Here is a 16,327-nt window from a genome sequence, read left to right on the forward strand (position 1 = left end):
CATTGGGATTTGTGTGATCTTTGGCGGAAAGCTAATCCAACGGTGAGGGATTATACTTCTTTTTCTTCTGTACATAATTCTTCCACTAGGATAGATTTGTGGCTGGGTGAAGAGGGGTTAGTGTCTCGCTTGAGGCACTGTCATACTGAGTCTAGCACGTTATCTGATCACTCACCAGTGCTTTTAATTTTGGAGCGGAGTGGAGAAAGGCGCCCACATCCGCCATGGCGTTTTCCAGATGGACTTTTGTTAGATCATGCGAATGTCGAATGGCTGGGCAAAGCTATGATGGAATATTTAGAGTTTAATAATCTTGCTGAGATTTCGCCAGGGCTGTTGTGGGAAGCTTTTAAAGCGTAATTGGGGGCGGGTGATAGGCCTGACTGCACGAGAGCGTAGAGTGAAGGAGGATGCAGAATGCTTGCTCTGCGGGGAGATTCAGGTTTTGGAGATGAAGGAGAAACGTATGGAATTAACGCAGCAGGAACGAGAAAGGTTGCAGGCCCTCTGGATTCAGATTAAGGCTTTGGAATTAGAGGAGATAAGGAGGGCTTTGCAGGCGGTCAAGCAAACTTATTTTGAATTTGGCAATAAATCAAGCTGCCTTTTAGCCCACAAACTTAAAAAACGGGTTTATCGTAATTTTATACCCGCAATAAGAACTGGTGAGGTCTTCGGGTTACTGGCTCCATGGATATTGGGCGAGAGTTTCGGGAATATTATGCTTCTCTTTAGGGCCAGGCTGATGATTTGTCTGTTGGAGAGATAGAGGGATTTCTTGATAGGGTACAGCTGCCCTCTCTGACTGGTGGGGAGGCTACCCAGCTTTCGCTACCCATCACCCTTGAGGAAGTCCGGGAGGTGATTGAGGCTCCTCACCGGGGATGGATGGTAATTTATAAGCGGTTTCAGGGAATTGTTGCCCCAGTGTTGGTTCGGGTCTTTAACGCTTTTGAAGCGGAATCTATTTTACCAGCTTCTTGGCGCTTGGCGACTGTGACATTATTGTTAAAACCAAACAAGGATAGTGAGGATTGTGGTTCTTATCTGCAGATTTCATTATTGAATTCAGACTATAAAATCTTTACAAAAATTTTGGCACAGCAGCTGCAGCGAGTGTTACCGACTCTGATAAAGGCGGATCAGGCAGGCTTTATTTGTAAACGCCAAGCCTCTGACAATATTAAAAATGCCCTCCACTTGATTTGGCATGCATCATATCATAGGATTCCAGCGATTTTGCTTTCTTTGGACGCTGAGAAAGCATTTGATCGGGTGGATTGGGGCTTTCTTTTTGGTGTTTTGCTTAAATTAGGGTTTGATGAAAAGTTTCTCTTCTGGCTTCGTTTGTTATATAGGGCTCCTTTATCTAGCTTTAAGATCAATGGGTTTTTAACGGACCCAGTGGAACTGGGTCGGGGAACGAGGCAGGGTTACCCTTTATCGCTATTGCTGTTTGCTTTGGCTATGGAACTTTTTGCATGTTTGATTCGGCAGCATGACCATATTCAGGGGTTGGAAGAGGGCAACCGGTCTTATAAGATTTTGCTGTTTGCGGATGATGTTCTTTTGTTTTTGCGGAATCCTAGGGATTCATTACCATATTTGATTCAGGCTCTGGAAGATTATGGGCATGTTTCCGGTTTTCGGGTAAATATGGATAAGTCTGAAATTCTCAATATTAATCTCTCATCTGTATAGGTTCAGCAGCTTCAGGGTCAATTTGCTTTCCGTTGGGCGCAGAGATCTCTCAAGTACTTGGGGGTGCAGCTGACAGCTAGCCCTGATTCGTTATTTGTGGTCAATTTCCCTCCACTACAGCAACGACTCTTTCAAGATTTGGATAGATGGGAAGGTATGACCATTGGGTGGATGGGCCGAATAGCAGCTGTTAAGATGATGTTGCTTCCGAAGATCTTATTTCTTTTTATGGCTTTACCTATAGCGATACCGATGGGGTATTTTCGCATATTGAATGGTAAAGTATTTGCATACATTTGGAAACGTAAAACTCCGCGGGTACGGCAAGCCTTTCTATATCAGCGTAAACAGCAGGGAGGGATGGGAGTTCCCAATTTCCACCTTTATTATCAGGCAGCTTTATTGCAGGCTGTGGCTGCATGGATTGGCTATGAAGATCGTCTCTGGATGTATTTGGAACAGGCTTGTTTGCCTGATATCTCGCTGTGGAGACTTCCGTGGGCCCCAGTTTCCATCTTGAGGGCACATTTGAAGGTAGACAATCCTTTTTTGAGAGTGATTTTAAATACTTGGTATCAGTTGAGGCGGAAAATGTTTCCAGAGCGTAGACATTTTACATTGTCTCCTATAAGTTTATTAGAGGGCTTTGTACCAGGGGGTCTGTGCAGGGCTGCGTATGGTTGGTCAAATTTGGCAGGATGGAGCTTTGCTTCCTTTTGCTCAACTACAGGATGAGTATGGGCTTGGGCACACTGATGTGTTACCGTACGCGCAATTGAGCACCTTTTTGTATAAACGGGCATATTGGGACTTGCTATTGGGGGATACAAAATTGGAAGTGGCTTTGCAGAAAGGGATTGGGCAGGGAGGGATTTCTCGCTTATACCAGGCTTTATTATTGCGGGAAGATCCAGAGGACAGTTATCGCACTCTATGGGAGAGGGAAGTTGAAAGAGTTATGGATGACAAGGAGTGGGGTTGTTTTTTCTTTGCCTCTCACTTCTACTCTTTTGGAAAACGGGTATAAACTTTATTATTGTTGATATTTGACGCCAGTGAAATTGGTTTCTTTTGGGGTTGCTCTTTCGGATCTCTGTTGGAGGGGGTGTGGACAGGTGGGTTCTTTTCGGCATATTTGGTGGTCCTGCCCTAAGGTTAAGGAATATTGGAATATGGTGGGGCAGATATTGGTTCAAATTGTGGGGAAGCATATACCGATCTTGATGAAATGCTGTCTTTTTAATATGCCTTTCCCGGGGTTTCTCCCCCAGGAACATCGTTTGGCTATTTTTGTGATGACCCTAGCAAAGGTGGCTTTGGCAGGTTGCTGGCGCTCCGCTTAGGTCCCGGAGAGAGAACACTTACTTAATCGTTTGGATACTATTCAATTGATGTGTAAATTGACTGCTATGCGCCAGATGTGCATGGAGCCCTATCGGAAAGTAAGGTCTGGTTATGTCGCTTGGAGATCTTCCTCATTCCACCAGCCTAGAATCGGATTAGGAGGGAGGGGGTTGGGGTGTGGTGGGGGGTTTGTGGGGGGGGGTTTTCTTCACCATAGGAAGGGTACTACTTATGGTCATGATTTTCCTTTTTTTTTTGCGTTCTCTTTGTATATAGCTAGAGGATATGTGTCTAGACGAGGTGTCATGACGTCAGGTTTTGGGTGATTTATGCTGTTTTGATGGTGTTTCATCTTGTACTTTATGCTTAAAAATTTTAGTAAAAACTTATGGAAAAAAAACAAAAACAAACCTGTACCCTTTACAGTCCTCCGCATATCTATTCATACTTAATTCTTCCAATTCAGCATCCATGTTAATTCCTAAATCTCATTCTGCTTCAGACTTTTCATAAATATCCTTCATCTTTAACATAGATCCATTCCATCATTCCATTCCAGAGTTTCCAGACGTCAGCAAGTATTCATTTAATCCTTTAGAGCAGTGGTCTCAAACTCAAACCCTTTGCGGGGCCACATTTTGGATTTGTAGGTACTTGGAGGGCCGCAGAAAAAATAGTTAATGTCTTATTAAAGAAATGACAATTTTGCATGAGGTTACTCTTTATAGTTTATAAAACTTTCCTTTAACAGTTTTACCTTATGCAAAATTGTCATTTCTTTAATAAGACATTAACTATTTTTTCTGCGGCCCTCCAAGTACTCTATTTTATCCCAGGACAAGCAGGCAGCATATTCTTAACACATGGGTGACGTCACCGACGGAGCCCTCGGTACGGACCTTTTTAACTAGAAGTTTCTAGTTGGCCGCACCGCGCGTGCGCGAGTGCCTTCCCGCCCGACGGAGGAGTGCGTGGTCCCCAGTTTCTTCGTTTCCGCGGAGCGAAGAAGACGCGTGTGTTTTTTCAACGGCCGTTGAAACCACTTTTTGCCTTCCCGCTCGCGCTTTTTTCCATTTTTTATCTTCCTTTGCCTTCGGGTTTCCATTTTCTTTGCTTTGTAAAAAAAAAAAAAAACTTTGCTTTTTTTCCCCTTTTTTCGTTTTTGCCCCGGCGGGGCCTGTTGCCATTATACAGGCCTCGGGGTTCGATTTTGCGGAGGCCGTTTTCCCCTTCATGCCCCCGCAGGTCGGTTTTAAAAAGTGCCAGCGGTGTGCACGCCCGATCTCCCTCACTGACCCACACAATTGGTGTTTGCAGTGTTTGGGTCCGGAGCATCGGGCGGACTCCTGCACCCGCTGTGCCACTCTTCAAAAGAGAACCCTTAAAAACCGAAGAATTCAACAAACTCTCCTCTTCGGCACCGGGTCGGCGATGGACTCCTCGACATCGACAGCGGTACCACAGAAATCGGCACCGTCTACCTCGACACCGCCCGACCCCACATCGGCGTCTCTGGCGCCAGGTAAGCCGGCTAAGAAGCCTTCCTCTTCCCTCGAGCGCCCTCCAACTACGGTGGCGATGCCGACCTTGCCGGCATCGCACCGGTCCCGCAAGCGCTCCGCCCCGATCTTGGTGAGTGCCTCGTCATCGGCCTCCTCATCGCCGGGGCGTGGAGCGGCATCTAAGGAACCGAAGAAAAAGAAAGCGGTTCCGATGCCACCCCTAGATGACCGTATCTCGGCCATCTTAAAAGTTCAACTCCAGGAACAGTTACAGCAACAACTCGAGCACCTGTTGCCCACTATCCTGGCACCGCTCCTTCCGGTACCAGACCGGCCCGAGCCCCGTACCGAACCCCCGGTATCCACCCCTTCGGTACCCATCAACACCTCCATGCCGATTCTTTCGGCTGAGCAGCTTCATACCCATCCAGTGGTTCACTCCCATACCACATCGGATCCTCCTCGGCACCAAGCAGTGCGTCATTCTTCCCGGGACCGGGATCGACGCCGGTCTTCCTCTCCTGGTACCGTTTCGGTACGTTCTGGGAAATCTTTATCCAAGACCCGCCATACCGCACCTTCCACACCGGTGTCTCGACATGCACCAGAAGTCCGGGACCCTGACTTATGGGAGGAAACCCCTCTCGGTACCGAGGAGGATCCCTCCTCATCTGATGAGGACCCGTCGGCACCCGATGCCACCTCCAAACCGGAGCAGTCCTCATTTTCTAAATTTCTGAGGGAGATGTCTGCAGCCCTGTCCCTTCCTTTAGAATCTGACTCAAAGAAGTCTCAAGCCTTCCTGGAGGCTTTAGATTTCGAACAACCTCCTAAAGAGTTCCTCAAGCTCCCCGTGCATGACATCCTACGGGAGACCTTTTACAAAAACTTGGAGAATCCCCTTACGGTACCGGGGGCTCCACGTAAACTGGACAACCTCTATCGAGTCATCCCTATTCCAGGGTTCGACAAGGCTCAATTGCCCCATGAGTCCCTTCTTGTTGAATCCACCTTGAAAAAGACTCAGGGCTCCAGTGTCTATGCCTCTACCCCTCCTGGCAGAGAGGGTAAGACCATGGACAAGTTTGGCAAGAGGCTCTACCAGAATGCCATGCTGGCCAACAGGGCGAACAACTATTCCTTCCATTTTTCGTTCTATATGAAACATTTGGTCCAACAGCTATCTGCCCTTCAAAAGTACCTGCCGGAGCGCAAGATCCCACTGTTCCAGCAGCATATCTCTGGCCTTCTTCAGTTGCGCAAGTTTATGGTCCGCTCGATATACGACTCTTTCGAGCTCACCTCCCGTGCCTCTGCCATGGCCGTTGCCATGCGCCGCTTGGCCTGGCTGAGAGTCTCCGACCTGGACATCAACCACCAGGATCGTCTAGCCAATGCCCCCTGTCTCGGGGATGAACTTTTTGGAGAGTCACTGGATTCCACCACCCAGAAACTCTCCGCCCATGAAACAAGGTGGGACACCCTGATCAAACCAAAGAAGAAGGCTCCGCCTGCCCGACCTTATCGACCTCAGTCATCTTATCAGCGCCGGATCTCAGCCAGGCCACTCAATCCGCCTCCTCAACAGCCTCGGCGGCCCCGTCAACAGCAGCACCATGCCCAGGCTCGTTCTCAGGCCACTCAACCCTCCAAGCCTCTTCAGCCTGCTAAGCAATCCCAGGCCTTTTGACTCTTCTCTCCAGGGCATAGCCAGTCATCCACCCTTGCTACCTCTTCCACAACCAATCGGAGGTCGTCTCACCATATTCTCCAGCCGTTGGGAGGTCATCACATCGGACCAGTGGGTCCTCAACATCATCCGCCACGGCTACTCTCTCAACTTCCAGACTCTTCCACCGGACAACCTTCCCGTAGAGTCTGCTTCACACTCATCTCAAACCCCCCTCCTCCTGAGGGAGGTTCAATCCCTCCTCCTTCTCAATGCCATCGAAGAAGTACCTCCAGATCAAAGGGGTCAGGGATTCTACTCCCGCTACTTCCTGGTTCCCAAAAAGACGGGAGACCTCCGTCCCATTCTCGATCTCAGGGACCTCAACAAGTGTCTGGTCAAGGAGAAGTTCAGAATGCTCTCCCTTGCCACGCTCTACCCTCTTCTTTCTCAACACGACTGGCTATGTTCCCTGGACCTCAAAGAGGCCTACACTCACATCTCCATCAATCAGAATTCTCGCCGCTACCTGCGGTTCCAGGTGCTGCACCGCCACTATCAGTACAAGGTGCTACCGTTCGGCCTCGCCTCCTCACCCAGGGTCTTCACCAAGTGCCTTATAGTGGTGGCGGCCTTCCTCAGGTCTCACAACCTCCAGGTGTTCCCCTATTTGGACGATTGGTTGGTGAAAGCACCTACGTCTCAACTTGCGCTACAGGCTACTCATCACACCATCTCTCTCCTCCACCTCCTGGGGTTCGAGATCAACTACCCCAAGTCGCATCTACTTCCCACCCAGCGACTTCAGTTCATTGGAGCAGTTCTGGACACCACACTAATGAGGGCTTTTCTCCCCTCCGATCGTCAGTGAACCCTGCTCCACCTCTGTCGTCAGGTGCTCATGCATCCCTCCATTCCTGCCCGACAGATGATGGTCCTCCTGGGTCACATGGCCTCGACGGTGCATGTCCTCCCTCTGGCACGTCTCCACCTTCGCACGCCTCAGTGGACTCTCGCCAACCAATGGTCACAGACTACGGATCTTCTTTCTCATCCCATCTCTGTGACATCATCTCTTCAGCAATCTCTCCAATGGTGGTTGAACTCCTCAAATCTTTCCAGGGGTCTACTTTTTCATCTACCCCCTCACTCTATGATCATCACCACGGATGCGTCCCCCTATGCGTGGGGAGCTCACCTAGGAGATCTACGCACCCAGGGACTTTGGACCCCACAGGAGCGTCGTCATCACATCAATTTCCTGGAACTCAGAGCCATGTTCTACGCCCTCAAGGCTTTCCAACATCTCCTCTGTCCCCAAGTCCTCCTCCTGTGCACAGACAATCAAGTCGCCATGTACTACATAAACAAGCAAGGCGGCACCGGATCTCGCCCCCTTTGTTTGGAGGCTTTGCGCATCTGGACCTGGGCCACGGACCGCAATCTCTTTCTCAGGGCGGTCTATATCCAGGGCGAACAGAACTCCCTGGCCGACAATCTCAGCCGCATCCTTCAACCTCACGAGTGGACGTTGGACCCTCCGACTCTACTCTCCATCTTTGCTCGATGGGGCACTCCGCAGGTGGACCTCTTTGCAGCACCTCACAATCATCAACTGCCCCTCTTCTGCTCCAGACTCTTCTCTTCTCACCGTCTGGCCCCGGATGCATTCCTACTCGATTGGAGGGATCGATTCCTGTATGCCTTCCCTCCACTTCCTCTGATGTTGCGGACCTTGTCCAAGCTCCGCAAGGACAAAGCCACCATGATTCTCATCGCCCCTCGGTGGCCTCGTCAACACTGGTTCTCCCTCCTGCTCCAACTCAGCTCCAGGGAGCCCATTCCTCTTCCTGTGTTTCCTACTCTACTTACACAGCAGCATCAGTCTCTTCTGCATCCCAATCTGTCTTCACTCCACCTGATAGCTTGGTTTCTCTCGGGCTAACCTCTCCGGAGAATCTATCTCAGCCTGTCCGCCTCATTTTGGACGCCTCCAGGAAACCGGCCACCCTCCAATGTTACCATCAGAGGTGGACCAGATTCTCTTCATGGTGTCTCCGGCATCATCATGAACCCACCTCTCTAGCGGTGGAACTTGTATTGGATTATCTGCTCTCACTGTCCAACGCTGGCCTCAAGTCTACCTCCATCAGAGTCCACCTCAGTGCCATCACTGCGTTTCATGAGCCTATTCTCGGAAAACCCCTCACGGCTCATCCTCTGGTTTCCAGATTTATGAGAGGTCTCTTCAATATCAAACCGCCTCTCAAGCCTCCTCCTGTCGTCTGGGACCTGAATGTGGTTCTCTCAGCACTCATGAAACCTCCGTTTGAGCCTCTTGCCACAACTTCGCTCAGGCTTCTTACCTGGAAGGTGCTTTTCCTAATTGCCATCACCTCTGCCAGGAGAGTTAGCGAACTGCATGCACTGGTTGCTGACCCACCGTTCACTGTTTTTCACCATGACAAGGTTGTTCTGCGTACCCACCCTAAATTCCTCCCCAAGGTGGTCTCGGCTTTTCACCTCAACCAGTCCATTGTGTTGCCCGTCTTCTTCCCTAAGCCTCACTCGCATCCTGGGGAACAGGCGTTGCACACGCTAGATTGTAAGCGTGCCCTTGCTTACTACCTTGATCGTACCAGAGCTCACCGAACATCCCCTCAGCTATTTTTGTCTTTCGATCCCAACCGTTTGGGTCGTCCTGTCTCCAAACGGACACTTTCAAATTGGCTTGCTGCCTGTATTGCATTCTGCTATGCTCGGGCCGGTCTCTCACTGGAAGGAGCTGTCACGGCCCACAGAGTCCGAGCTATGGCTGCTTCTGTAGCTTTCCTCCGTTCCACGCCCATCGAGGAAATCTGCAAGGCAGCCACTTGGTCCTCAGTTCACACGTTTACTACTCACTACTGTCTGGATGCGTTCTCCAGACGGGATGGACACTTCGGCCAATCTGTGTTACAAAATTTATTTTCATAATGGCCAACCATCCCCCCTCCCTCTTTGTTAGCTTGGAGGTCACCCATGTGTTAAGAATATGCTGCCTGCTTGTCCTGGGATAAAGCACAGTTACTTACCGTAACAGGTGTTATCCAGGGACAGCAGGCAGATATTCTTACGTCCCACCCACCTCCCCGGGTTGGCTTCTTAGCTGGCTTATCCTAACTGGGGACCACGCACTCCTCCGTCGGGCGGGAAGGCACTCGCGCACGCGCGGTGCGGCCAACTAGAAACTTCTAGTTAAAAAGGTCCGTACCGAGGGCTCCGTCGGTGACGTCACCCATGTGTTAAGAATATCTGCCTGCTGTCCCTGGATAACACCTGTTACGGTAAGTAACTGTGCTTTTTCTGCAGCACTCACATTTAAAGTTTAATATCTTTTCTTTCTCAAAACTGGCACATTTCAATCACTAAATTGAAAATAAAATCGTTTTCCTATCTTTGTTTGGTAATTTCATCAGTCTCTGGTTGCACTTTATTCTTCTGACTGTGCATCCAATATTTCTTCTCTTCTTCCAGCCTCCTGTATACTTCCTCTCCTCCAGACCTCATTCCCTCCCCCAACTTTTTCTATGTCTGTCTTTCTCCGATTCCTTGTCCCATTTTTTGCTTTGTTTCTGGCTCCTTGTCTCCCCCCCTTCTTTCTTTTTTCCTTCTGGCTCCCTGTCCCCCCCTTCTTTCTTTTTTCCTTCTGGTTCCCTGCCCCCCCCTTCTTTCTTTCTTCCTTCCTGCCCTCCCCCATGCCACCGCCGCCGGGGAATAGGCTGCTGCTGCCATCGGGAACAGGCCGAGATCTCCACGGGGCCGACCAACTTTTGCCGCCCGACGTCAATTCTAACGTCGGAAAGGATGTTCCGGGCAGCCAGGCAGCGATTGGCTAGCCAGAACGTCCTCTCGACGTCAGAATTGAGGTCGGGCGGCGAGAGAAGCAGGGAGATCAAAGAGCATGGTGCCGGCCTGTTCCCCGATGGCAGCGGTGAGAAGGGAAGGGAAGCAGTTGGGCACCTCTGCTCTAGACGAGCCGCGAGCCGCACTCTAGGAAGAACAGTGGAGGGTGACCAGCTGTGCGGACCGCCCCCCCCCTTGGTACGCCACTGGAGCAGCAGCGTGTCTGGCCGGCTCATTCCATTCAAAGCCGCGGGTGACGGCTCCTTGCGAGATCCGCGCCTGCGTCTGAAGCCTCTCTGATGTTGTGATGTCAGAGAGGCTTCCGATGTAGGAGTGAATAGCGCAAGGAGCCGCCAACCCGCGGCTTTGAACAGAACAAACGGCCAGACCTGCTGCTGCTCCAAAAGGAAGGGAATGATCCAGTCCAGACCTCGGGCTGCAAATAAAACTTGGAGAGCTACATGTGGCCCGCGGGCCGCGGGTTTGAGACCGCTGCTTTAGAGTCTTTACTTATTCAAAATGTTAATAACTCTTAAAATTCTAAATCAGTTAACATATTTTTACTGCAGCCATTTTAGATCTTAAAAAATAAAATACATATTTAAAAACAAATCAATGTCAAATTTCTCTTTTTTAAAATTATTTGTTTTAGTCAGTGGTTTTGCTCTAGTTTTGTATCTTTACTTTAGTTATTCCATTGGAATTTCTTGAGCGGATATAAATTTCTGAAGTTTTTCTGGATCATCTATAATAATAAAACCCTAGAGTGCGCATGCGCTCTTGAAACTCCGTGATTCCTGGCGCCGTGAGGTATGCCTCCATGCCGAATTCGATTTTCGAACACAGAGGCAGGCCAGAACACGGAGCAACTCCTCCCTCGCCATCACTCATCACCAGAGGAGGTGGAGGATCCTCTGCGAACTCCAGCCATCTCCCTCTCGAGCGCTCGGTCCTGTGAGCGCTGCGGCTCCACTCGCGCTCCTCTCCATTCCTGGAGCACCAAGATGATGGCGGGGCTGCGACTGCGGGGCCGGCAGCGGCAGCCACCTTCACTCACTGAGAGAGCTGGGACATGGGGAGCCATGACGGGGTGGGGGAGGAGGAGGGAGGCACCATTGGTCAGGCCAAAGGAAACTGGTGCGAGGCTTACAAGTTCATGGGCAAGAAAAGCCCCCGACTGATGCCTCTGAATGTTGGAACCGGGCATCCAGCGGCCGCAGCACTCTAAACACGCTGCTTCGCGGCCTTTTATTGCCCTGATTTGCTCTGCCCAACACGGCAGAGCAAATCAGGGCAGTAGAAGGCCGAGAAGCAGCGTGTTTAGAGTGCTGTGGCCGCTGCTAGAGTCTGCACGTTTGTCGGGACCGCAGGAAGGGAAGGGGGGGGGCAAGCGACTAGAGACAGTCAGGGAGGAACTGGAGGGGGAGATGGAAAGGAGGCTGCTTTGTGGGAGGGGTGTGTTGGGAGGCAGACAACTTTGCTTGGGGGAGGGGAGACAGAAGGGGGCCACGGAGACAGTCAAGGAGGAACTGGAGGGGGAGAGGGAAAGGGGGCTGCTTTGTGGTAGGGGTGTGCTGAGAGCCAGACAGCTTTGTTTGGGGAGGGGAAGACAGAAGGGGGGCCACAGAGAGACAGTCAGGGAGGAACTGGAGGGGGAGAGGGAAAGGGGCCTGCTGTGGGGGAGGGATGTGCTGAGAGCTAGACAGCTTTGCTTGGGGGGGGGAGACAGAAGGTTGGCCACGGAGAGACACAGGGAGAAACTGGAGGGGGAGAGGGAAAAGGGGCTGCTTTGGGGGAGGGATGTGCTGGGAGGCAGACAGCTTTGCTTGGGGGGGAAGACAGAAGGGGGGCCATGGAGAGACAGTAAGGGAGGAACTGGAGGGGGAGAGGGAAAGGGCCTGCTGTGGGGGAGGGGTGTGCTGAGAGCCAGACAGCTTTGCTTGGGGGTGGGGAGACAGAAGGTGGGCCACGGAGAGACAGTCAGGGAGGAACTGGAGGGGGAGAGGGAAAGGGGGCTGCTTTCTAGCACCCGTTAATGTAACGGGCTTAAACACTAGTTAAATATATAAAGTTTATCTTTATAAGTGACTTTCATTTGAGATGGATAAAAAAGACCATATTAAGCCCCCATCTCTTTTAGTGGTTGCCTTAATTGCAAGAATTTTTGTCTTTGCATAACTGTTTCTTTGGCCAAATCCAGAACAATTGTTAGTTTAGAGTCTTTATATGAAATATTTTCAATTTCTTTTGTTGCTTTTATAATGTCTAAAACATGCTGGAATCTAAGTACTTTAAATATGATTGTTCTGGCTTACCTTGCATTGGTTTAGAACCAACTCTATGTGCTTTTTCAATTTCAATAGGAATTTTTGTTTTAATTGGAAGAATCTTAGGGATAATTTCTTCCAAAAAAAGAGATATTATTTCCTTCATATTCTTCTTTAAGCCCAAAAATCCTTAAGTTCTGTTTCCTTGAAAAGTTTTCAAGCTCAATTAATTTCTTCTGCATTGTAATAATTTTTTTATGATCTTCTTTGTTTTCTACCTATGATTTTTCCAGATTTTCAATTCTATTCTCCATTTTATCCATTCTGTGATTAATGATGTCTAATTTTCCATTCACGTTGTTTATTTCTTTTTCATTTCCAACATTGTTATACTTATATTCTCCAATTTATCTAGTTTCAATGACATCCAAATCATCTAACGAGGATGACACTCCAGCGATCCCTTGTGAGTTTTCCTTTAATCTTTTCGATTTCCCTGAAGATTTTCTTCCAGATTTGATGAAATAAAAGGATGTCAAATAATTAATTCTTATTAATTTGAATCCAAGGGAGGGAGCTCAAACTTCAACCTGCCATACGCTGGGCTTCTAAGTTCCGGAATGTACAATATAATCTTCTGCAGCCAGATTCTGACCATTTGGGCTACTCTGACTCTGGATTTTAGCTCTTCTTCAAGAAACAGAGAATAATCTGTCTCTGATTTCAAAAGGAAAAAAACTTGTAGGACACACAAGATAATCTTATGAGTCCTCATGTTGTCAGCTTAAGATAGAGATTAGTAGAAAAAGATCCTGATCATACTTGGAGGTTTCTGGAGCAAAGGAAGTATAGAAAAATGTCTCATTAGTTGAATATTTTAGATGCAGATAAATCAGTTCTTACCTAGGGAGATCAGAGTCTCATAATTCTCCTTCATCACCTCCCTGTAAAGCTCCTTCTGCCCGTCATCTAAATATTCCCACTCTTCCTGGGAGAAAGAGATAGCGACGTCCTCAAATTTCACCTGCATCTGAAACAGAAACCAGGAACACACTCAGCGCCTTCTGCATCACCATCAGACATTATTATATAAATGATACACATAAGTTGTTTAGTGCAGTGTTCTTCAATCGCCAGTCCATGGACTGGTGCCGGTCCATAAAAATTTCTTGCTGATCCCTGAAGGATTCAGGTCTTCACAAACTGCAGACTAGGCAGGAAGAGAGGCTGCGGTGCCAGTGTCAGCTGACTTGCAACTTCCTGTTGCTGTCGCTTATGCCGTGACTGATGCCTCCTGCCTTCACCGGGTCTCCTGCATCCTGCCGCATATGTCTCCGCACCTCCAGACAAACAACGGCAGCTCTGTGTGATTTTAACTTCGGCACACAGCTGCCCTTAACCAGTAATTTAGCCGTGGTTTCAAGAGGCAGCCTCGGGGCCCTTGCTAGGCCGGCCCGCTTTGATGATGCGATGTGGGCCGGCCCACTAAAGGCTGCGAGGATGTCTCATGAAACTGCAGCTAAACTACTGCTTAAGGGCAGCTGTGTGCCAAAGTTAAAAGCACACAGAGCTGCCGCTAGGCTAAAGAGAGAAAACATTTGCTGGAGAGGGAAGGGAGAAGGGGTATTCCTGGACAGGGGAGGATGGAGGGGAAGGGGTACTGCTGGACAGGGGAGGAAGGAAAATAGGAATGAAACAGCTGGTAGGGAGATTAGAGGAGGGGAAGGAGTTAGGATGGAATGGAGAGAGATCAGATGAGGGAAAGGGGAGAAACAGAAGAATGAGAAAGTAGAAAGAGATTGATGTTGGGAAGGGGGTCAGATGAGAAATAGGGATTGAGGGACAAAGATTCTAGATCTGGTGTAGGAGAGATAAAACTGAGAGCACAGGCTGGATGGAAAGGGGAGAGGGGCATAGAAAGAAGGCAGATACAATATGGAAGGGGGAGATGCTGGATTGAAGAGACAGAGGGCAGACACTGGATGGAAGAGAGTGAAAAGACGATGAAAGCAGAAACCAGACGATGACAAAAGGTAGAAAAAATAATTTTATTTCTATCTTGTGATTAGAATATATCAGATTTGAAATATGTATCCTTCTAGAGCTGGTGTTTGACATAACGGGGGGTTCTCTTTGACCAGGGGGCAGTTACCCTAGTTGCACTCCCCTAACACTATTCCTGTCATGTGTGACTGCGGTATTCTGTTAGCATGATATTTCTGTGTACCATTCTGTAATAATTTGGCTTATTCAGTTTTCTTGATAGTAGAGGGGATATATGTGAAGGGGAGGGGAGACGGGGGTTTTGTTGATCCTTGCTCTGTATTATTTGTATTTATAAAATGACAATTGTACAGAATATTGTTTCTTTTTATACTTTAATAAAATACGTTCAATCATAATTATTTGAGGCTTGTACGGATGAGATCCGATGTTTGCGGGACCGAGGTCACAGGGATGGGGCAGAGATGTTTTTAAAAAAAGTTCAGTCTTAGTAGTTTGCCAGTCCACGAAATAATTCTTTTATTTCCGCTGGTTCATAGGTGTAAAAAGGTTGAAGAACACTAGTTTAGTGTAGAACTGCTATGGGGAGGTGTACATATGGAGCATGGATGTGTTGCCAAGTGATCTATACGTCTTACAGAATATAGAAACATAGAAATAGACGGCAGATAAGGGCCCACGGCCCATCTAGTCTGCCCACCTTATGTCCCTCCCCTACCTTTGCCCTGTGAATAGATCCCATGTGCCGATCCCATTTGGCCTTAAAATCAGGCACGCTGCTGGCCTCAATCACCTGTAGTGGAAGACTATTCCAGCGATCAACCACTCTTTCAGTGAAAAATAATTTCCTGGTGTCACCTCGTAGTTTCCCGCCCCTGATTTTCAACGGATGCCCTCTTGTTGTCGTGGGACCCTTGAAAAAGAAGATATCTTCCTCCGCCTCGATGCGGCCCGTAAGATACTTGAACGTCTCGATCATGTCCCCCCTCTCTCTGCGCTCCTCGAGCGAGTATAGCTGTAATTTGTCAAGCCGTTTTTCATATGGTAGATCCTTGAGTCCCGAGACCATCCGGGTGGCCATTCTTTGCACCGACTCCAGTCTCAGCACATCCTTGCGATAATGCGGCCTCCAGAATTGCACACAGTATTCCAGGTGGGGCCTCACCATGGATCTATACAATGGCATAATGACTTCCGCCTTACGACTGACGAAACCTCTTCATATGCAGCCCATGATTTGTCTTGCCTTGGACGAAGCCTGCTCCACTTGATTGGCAGACTTCATGTCCTCACTGACGATTACCCCCAAGTCTCGTTCTGCTACCGTTTTTGCTAGGAACTTATCAAATAAAATGTAATAACATAGGATTTCATATAAAATTTCATGACTAACTTTTAAAACGATGCAAACCAAATCTGCTCAATTCATTGAAAAATGTCCCTTGTCCTTGGATCTTCAGATCGCACATTACTTACCATTCCCTCTTTTCAGCAGTTGCTCCTGAGCTTTGGAATATCTAGACGGCTTCAAAGGCCTTCTTAAGAGCCATTTATGAGAATAATCTTTTTATTATGGCAAAAACAATACAAGTTACATGTTCAATAGACGTGGGGTCAAAGAATCCCCAAAGTTCTCTTAAAGAAGTCCGATCCCTGATCTGAGGGGGCTCCATTTGAAGCAGAGTGATCATTTGCATTCTCCATTCAGGGCTCCCACGATCTGACTTTTCTCCCCATAGGAATCTGCCATTTGACATTTCAATCTTCCTCTAGTTCCTACCAGTCAAAATGCAGCCTTTGGTCTCTCCTATATTAATTGCATTTCCTCCCCATCTTCCTTTACTTTAGTCCCATATGTTCTACATTAGATACGTTTTATTCCCATTATATTTTATCTGTAACTCACTTAGAAGATGAATAAGGGACAGAATCACATTTGAATGAATGAGTGTTGG

General features: G+C 48.5%; 2 protein-coding genes and 1 pseudogene across 3 annotated transcripts in view; all 3 read right to left on the reverse strand.

Annotated features, from left to right (window-relative positions):
• The window catches only part of LOC117355244 (oocyte zinc finger protein XlCOF6-like), a 91,245-nt gene extending 77,915 nt beyond the window's left edge, over positions 1–13,330 (reverse strand). Inside the window, exon 1 of the mRNA XM_033933535.1 lies at positions 13,272–13,330. The gene's annotated coding sequence lies outside the window, so the exon portion shown is untranslated. The remainder of the gene's footprint in view (positions 1–13,271) is intronic.
• The window catches only part of LOC117355241, a 239,152-nt pseudogene that overhangs the window by 138,776 nt on the left and 84,049 nt on the right, over positions 1–16,327 (reverse strand).
• Positions 1–16,327, reverse strand: part of LOC117355247 (zinc finger protein 595-like) — a 113,737-nt gene that overhangs the window by 14,364 nt on the left and 83,046 nt on the right. Inside the window, exon 2 of one of the 2 annotated variants that reach the window (XM_033933536.1) lies at positions 13,272–13,398. The exons of the other annotated variant lie outside the window; for it this stretch is intronic. Within the exon in view, the coding sequence (XP_033789427.1) occupies positions 13,272–13,398 (127 nt within the window). The remainder of the gene's footprint in view (positions 1–13,271; positions 13,399–16,327) is intronic. 2 annotated transcript variants of the gene reach the window in all.

Source organism: Geotrypetes seraphini, chromosome 2 (assembly GCF_902459505.1).
Source record: "Geotrypetes seraphini chromosome 2, aGeoSer1.1, whole genome shotgun sequence".
NCBI lineage: Eukaryota > Metazoa > Chordata > Amphibia > Gymnophiona > Dermophiidae > Geotrypetes > Geotrypetes seraphini.